Genomic DNA, 7,116 nt, shown 5'->3' on the forward strand with positions numbered 1-7,116 from the left:
AGACTGTATAAATCATGAATGAGCTGGTTTGACTTTCCCAGGAGGAGATTCTGTCGGTGACTGACTGCAGGTGTTTAGTTATCAGACTAAAGAAGTAGCGGACTCGCTGCTCGCTCGCCCGGTGAGAGAGCGGCGAGCCGACACGTAACGGGAAACGTAAAAGAACCGGTCTCTTCATCACTACGGTCCGCTGTAATCTCTCCGGGAAACGCCAACAACTCCTGACTCCTATTTACTGACCGACGATTAAATAAATAAACACTGCACAGGCTAACAAGCAGCTAAAGGGAGCACAGTATACCTGCTACTTAGTGCTAAAAATATTTCAATACAATAACACTAGCATTTAACTCACCGAAAAGCTGGAGCTCAGACTTCTTGCACGGCCATAAAGTTCCATAAATCCCACAGAGAGATTATTTGTCCAAACTTTGAATGAAAAAATCCCCAAAAGTCTCCAACAACACAAACAGGTGAAGTTAAGCTCAGTGTCTGTGTGTCTGTGTTGACGTCTAGCAGACAGCCAGCAGGATCCACCTGTCAATCAAGTGATCCGGCCCCTATGATTTAAGGCTTAATATAATTAAAACGGGTGTGTTATAAAAAAAATTCACCCCCCGTACAGTTATCCTGAACAATAAAAGTAGCTATTTATAACAAAACCGTTTTTTGTACCAGGCTGTAAACATGTTTATTTCTGCTGTAAAAATGGGCATTTTCCCGCCTGCTGTCATGTTATTTCTTGTTTTCTGGAGCCAGCCTCAAGTGGCCACTCGAGGAACTGCAGTTTTTTGCACTTCCGCATTGGCTTCTTTTTTCAACACCGGAGGTTGCCGCTTGGTTTGGACGTGGCTGGAACTGGCTTGTTGTCCCACGAAAAGACGGACATTGAAGCTCATTTTCCTAAAAAGTATGGTTGTTTGTTTTCATGTGTTTTTTTGCAGTGTGTTGAGCTCTCAGGGACACCATACTTAGATTCCAACTTACATAAATGGCGCTTGGAAGAAGGGCAGTAATAAACATGAACATAAATCTTGTGACCAGAAAATCAAACAGGTCTAAAGGCTGCTTGTGTTTCACTCGGCAGACACCTTCACCTTGATGACAGGTTTGTAGCTGTCTGTCATGGTGGCTCTGATGACAACAGGTTCGCTTTTGTAAGTCAGATTAAATTCTTCAGCTTTACCTCTGGCAAACCCCATCTGCTCTTTGTAGTACATCTTGTCATAAAGACTGTAATCACATTGTGTGTTCATGCTAAACACCCCCACTGCAAACCAGTTAGAGTAAGACGAGAAATCGTAAGGATTGGAGAACATAACAGCCATTTTTCCATCATAATCCCTGGTGGATTTGTTATGCAGATCGTAAGTGAAGACTCCAGTACATCCCCACATTGTGTTGGGATTCTTTGCGAACACAGCGCTGCCAGATTCAGACGGGAGGAGAGCTGGTGTCAAAGGAATCTCACAGAATCCACTATACATGTACACACTGCATGGTGACAGAAAAATATAAGAAAAGAACACAGATTTACATCAGTTTGAAGCAGCCATTACAAACTTATGTCAAGGATGGTATTAGCCTAGCTTAGCACAAAGACTGGAAGCAGGGGAGAAATGTTAGCTTTGATCTTTTAAGAGAGAAAGATTAAATCTGTTAGCAGCTCGTCGCATCTCAAACTGGGAAACAGAAACATAAAAACGTTGCTGTGATGTGAGAAAAGACGCAGTGGGAGAATCTAAAGTATTAACTCACCTCGGGTTGCGCAGGGTGTACTCGGAGGAGTTTTCAAACTGAATGGTGCACTGGCGGGTAGAGGCCATGATGTCTGCAACCTGTACAGAAGAGTTTTCTGTATTGATTATAATTACATATACAAGCCAACACCTAGAGACTACCGAGTGTTGATCTTTACAAGTTGTGGTCATGTTTATTTGATGCTATTAGAAGCAGACCTGTGCTGTCACAGCTGACCATAGACTGTATATAAGAGGCGTACACAGCCAAAGTGAACTCACACTCTGGTTCATGGATTTTGAAGCCTCTAGTTCGTCATTGTAACTGTTTGTTTTCTTTTGGCCATATTAGCAAACGCTAAATTATTTAGGTGATACATGCAAAGATTAATTTATTAATTATAGAATTATATATTAAAGGACAGTGGGACTCATTCAAGTGATAACCTGGTGCGACTTTTGTGGAAAAAAATCACAAGCGGCGCCCAGTTAGTGACGTGTTTTCCATCAGCCAGCAGTGGCTGGTCTGCCAGAGAGGGTAGGCGGAGCTAAGCGGCTGCTTTTCCGCTCTCTGCAAGTGTTGCGAGTAAACAGTAATCTACTATGGCTGAAAAAACAAAGAAAAGATGGATGACTACAGATACAACTTCAACAAGAAGTGAAAATCCAAAGAAGAAGAAACAAACTCGACGCTCAGATGAAGCAAACAGTCTGAAAAGGAAAGCGACCGTCAGCCAGGAAAATCAAGAGTTACAACCGGAGCCGACCGTGTTCGTCACACATGCAGCACTGTCTGGATATCTGGGACGTGTGCTCCTGTAATTACCATTTATTGCCATAAGGTGCCGCCAAAGAGAATGAAATCTTCGAGATTATAACTTTAAGAAGGTTCCTAAGAAAAGCCTAAGGCAGATACAAGGCCCTGTTCTTAAACTACTGAACTGTTTGCACCTGTGTTCTAAAATTGATGAATGCCATGTCCTCGTGTGTTGGAAGCTAGAGCCAGTTGTTTCCAATAAGCGAAGGTAAATGCCCCTCTAGTTATTAGCCTGCAGAGCCGCGTGCACACGGGATTGAAAAGAGAAGTGGAGAGCAGAGGAGTCTGTTAGCTTCATCAGAAGACAAGTCAGCTGGATGTTCTTCATAAGAGACAGAAGCCACTTCTTCATCAGAACACCGGCCATCTTCAGTTTCTCCATTGCAGGAGAGCGTAGTCCTCCATGAGAGCGGCAGAAGGCTAAACTTTGGTTAAAGGAGTAAATGGCTGAGACTCCATCAGATGACCCTGTGCTGGTTGGACCATCGTCAGGGGAGACACAGTCTTTAGCTCCATCAAGGACCGAGCAGCTGAAGCTTCACCAGAGGATAATTGGAGACCAGCCTTTAGTCAGGGGACCAGCTCCTAATTTTCTCAAGTTGGAGCAGAGACAACAACTCCTGTATCCATCTCCTGAAGGAGTGGGGCGGGTGTTTACTGGATTTCCGATTCATTAGAAAAAGTCTGCGTGCTATGAGGCTACTAAAGGCTGTTTTGTAAGGCTTGGTTTTGTGCATTTATGGCATGAATTTCCACATGCATCACTCCAAAGATGGCCGCGAGTGGGTTGGGCTCAAGGGGACGTATCACATAGAACAGAAAGGCAGTCGAATACGAAGGACCAGAAATTGACCATGGAGGGGACCAGAACAGATTCATCATGTAGGACAGATAGGGTTAACAGAGGGGTATATCTGTCTGTCATTGGAGTAATGATCTCTGTCAACACCTTGAATTGATTTAACCTGTGCCTTATACAAAGAGGAAGTGTGTAGATATGCAGTTCTCCCAGACGTCCTCAGGAATGACTCTTTCTACATCCTGTTCCTAGGCCTCCCATATTAAAAAAATAAATACATTCAACGCTAAGATCAATACCGGGCAACAGAAAACTAGGGTGTCACTTTATTACAGAAAATATATCCATGTGTGGCTGCACGGTGGTGCAGTGGTTAGTGCTGTCGCCTATAGGTTCCTTTAGTTCGAGTCCCTGGTTTGGACATAGTGAGCCTTTCTGTGTGGAGTCTGTATGTTCTCCTCGTGCATGCGTTGGTTCCCTCCGAGGGCTTCCTCCCACAGTCCAAACACATGCTCGTTAGGTTCATTAGTGACTCTAAATTGCCTGTAGGTGTGAATGTGAGCGTGAAAGGTCATCTGTCTCTATGTGTCAGCCCTGTGATTGACAGGTGATCTGTCCAGGTGTAACCCCGCCTCTCGCCCAATGACAGCTGCGATTGGCTGAACAGGATAAGCGGTATAGATAATGGATGGATGGATGTCCATGTAGAATACTGCGAACTTTACGGATTTTCTTTTAGTAACACTGCAGAGATCAGCTGATTAAAACTGGATCCTGGGGAACATTTACTTTGCAGCGTCCTGAAAACTTGTTTGTTCCGTTCCGAGAGAAGAGATTTATTTAAACAGAAACATTTTATAAAACCTGACAGAGGAAACACTCTGCTGTCTCTCTGCTGATGTGATGTTCTGTCCCAAATCGTTTCCTGTTTTTCATTTTTTTAATTATCTCGTTCCTTTAAGGGAAATATAAATAAGTGAGTGACATCATTTAATTATTTTATTGTTAAATGAACTGAGAATATAAAAAGTATAAAACATACCACGATGGAAATGTCTTCTTCTTTTTTCATGTAATAAAACATAAACAATGAATAAAAACATAATGATGTCACAGACAGTATTATCTATCAAAACATGATTTTACTGTCACAAAGCAAATCTTACCTTTGTTTAGACAACTTGTTTTCTTCTTTCTGAGACAAAACACTGAAAGTCCAACTGCAGTAAATAAAAAAAGCCCAACAGCACAGATTATCAGTGCTGTCCCGGCTGAATTCAGTCCTCCACATTGAGCATCAGTTGAATCAGTTCCTGGTTCCAGCAGCTGCAGAAACTTTGATTCACACCTGTAATGACAGAGGGACATTTATTAGAGGAACACCTGTCGGAGCTCATGAACTCATGAAGGTGTGTCCATGTCTGATGTGAAGCTTCACTCACTGTGTGTGTGGCCGACAAGATGTAAACGTCCCATCTGAAAATGTTCCACCTCCGCAGTCAGAGCACTCAGTGTCTCTCTGTGACGTTCCTGCACACAGCACATTTATTAAAACCAGTTCAAATGAGATTTTAGACGTGATTTTGTCTCATTATTTTATTATTAGAAGTAAAACTCACCTCTCTGTCTGATGTATTGTCCTGGTTCACAGCTCTTGTGTCTCTGTGCTGCTGCACAGCTGTCCTCTGCAGAGTCTGTGCAGTAATATCCTTCCAGTGGTTCACAAACTGTGTTTGATGTTTGGGTACATGACGTCTTTATCCTCACACCAGAACCTGTCAGCACACACACAGAGGTTATTATGGACCTACTCGACCCATCAGCCTAATATCCTTGTAAGACCCAGCTATTAATTTTTGTCCTCTGTAGTGGATCTTTCATTCATTCATTCATTATCAGTTCATTTGCTCACTTCAGTGTTTGATAACACAACATACATGATACACTTTCTCAAATACCATGAACAAACAGGAGCAGGAAGAAGAAAACATACAATACCTGCCCCTTTTCATGATAACAACAAAAATTATGGCTAACCTGTCAGTGATTTCCTTTTCTCAAACAATATCAAAATTCAACACTTCTTACCGAAACAAGCAAACAATGATTTACTCAATAAGTTCAAAATTACCCATTACTTTTTCTTAATACATTCTTTTAAATTGAAAAATATTTGTGCAACATTTTGTATCATTATCCAGAGAATTCCACAATTTCACTCCATAAACTGATACACTCATTTGCTTTAATGTAGTACGTGCATAAGGACTTTTGAAATTAAATTTCCGTCTATGATCCTCCTTAGATCCAAGAACAAATAACCTCTGTAGGTTTTCAGGTAATAAACTATTTCTGGCTTTAAACATGAATAATAATGTTTTAAAATCAACTAAATCTTTAAATTTCAACACGTGAGCTGATAAACAGACTGTTAGTGTGTTCTCTAAAATTCACCTTGTTTATCATTCTGATTGCTCTTTTCTGTAACACATACAAAGGTTTAAGTATTAGTCGTGTACGTGTTGGCGCATACCTCTGAGCAATGACTGAAATATAGAAGAATAAGTGAACATTACAAAATAGGAAGAGAAGCAGAATCCACACTGTCCTTAGCTTTGTTTAAAACACCGAAACATTTACACACTTTTCTTTTTATATAATCCAAATTAGGTGTCCATGTCAGATTGTCTTCTATTATCACTCCCAGAAATTTGGCTTCAGACACTCTTTAAATGTGAACACCATTCACAACAATGCTGATCTGATCATCCTTTTTCCTATTACCAAAGATCATGAATGTAGTTTTACTCCAATTCAAGGATAATTTATTATCATTGAACCACCTCTTAAGTTTGACCATTTCGCACACTATAGTATCTGCAATTGACTTCAAATCCTTTCCAGAACAAAAAATATTATTGTCATCCGTGAACAAAAGAAACGTCACATATTTCATTAATATACAGGTTAAACAATTTGGGGCCCAAAACCGACCCTTGTGCTTTCAATAAATACCCCCACTATGTATTGCTTGTTTTCTATGTCTGCTGTGATTTCTTCTTATTCATTCTGTTAATGCTAAAGACGTAGATCTGTTTGTTCTAAATCCATACTGTTTCGCACTAATCAATTATTTTTTTCCTATGAAATCATCTTATTTAAAAGATTTAACACTTTTCCAGCACTTTGGAAAACTGAGACAGCAATGACACTGGTCGATAGTTATTGAAACAATGTTTGTCACCATTTTTAAAAAGCTGAACTATTTTTGCCCATTTCATTTTTTCTGGAAAGACACCAGAATTAAATAACAAGTTGCAGATATAAATAAATGGAGTAATAATGCAGTCAATGGCCTTCTTCACTATAGTCATATCAATACCATGACAATCTAATGATGTTTTGCTTTTACTTTTCTTCTTACTTTTTACTGAGCATCAACTGAAACTGCTTACAGTGGGGAATTGTCAGAATACTGTCAGAAAGGTTTACACTGTTCAAATTAACTCTTTTATATTAGTTCAAGATGGTGCTGATGTTGCAGCAGGGTTTTGATGGGATGCTGAATAGGATACAACAAATAATATCAAATAAAAACAAAAATGTTTTTGAAAAAAATGTCACTGTAACATGTTTTTTCATGCCAAAGACCTCATCTATCTTAAAGTTACTGAAATCCTCAAACTTTAATATTTTTTCTGGCTCTCAGGGGGATATTTGTTGTGAGACTTCAGCCCATCATTGAACTACTGTTACACATG

The 7,116-nt window shown here is 40.1% G+C and overlaps 1 protein-coding gene across 1 annotated transcript; it reads right to left on the reverse strand.

Annotated features, from left to right (window-relative positions):
* Nucleotides 1-1,076: 1,076 nt before the first annotated feature.
* Nucleotides 1,077-1,826, reverse strand: LOC138590387 (uncharacterized). Its single transcript, XM_069661016.1, has 2 exons — nucleotides 1,759-1,826; nucleotides 1,077-1,494 (listed from the first exon to the last, which is right to left on the reverse strand). The coding sequence occupies exons 1-2, from the start codon at nucleotides 1,824-1,826 to the stop codon at nucleotides 1,077-1,079; spliced, it is 486 nt and encodes a 161-aa protein (XP_069517117.1).
* Between the last annotated feature and the right edge of the window lie 5,290 nt (nucleotides 1,827-7,116).

This window comes from Semicossyphus pulcher, unplaced genomic scaffold, assembly GCF_022749685.1.
Source record: "Semicossyphus pulcher isolate SPU_LCO1_2020_fin unplaced genomic scaffold, fSemPul1.0.p SCAF_13, whole genome shotgun sequence".
Taxonomy (NCBI): domain Eukaryota; kingdom Metazoa; phylum Chordata; class Actinopteri; order Labriformes; family Labridae; genus Semicossyphus; species Semicossyphus pulcher.

What these genes read in the sequence shown, in the direction of transcription:
- LOC138590387 (XM_069661016.1), bottom strand. Translation starts at nt 1,826, where the DNA reads ATGGCCTCTACCCGCCAGTGCACCATTCAGTTTGAAAACTCCTCCGAG. An exon ending in TACACCCTGCGCAACCCGAG is followed by an intron (nt 1,495 to 1,758) that starts GTGAGTTAATAC and finishes GTCACCATGCAG; the next exon opens with TGTGTACATGTATAGTGGAT.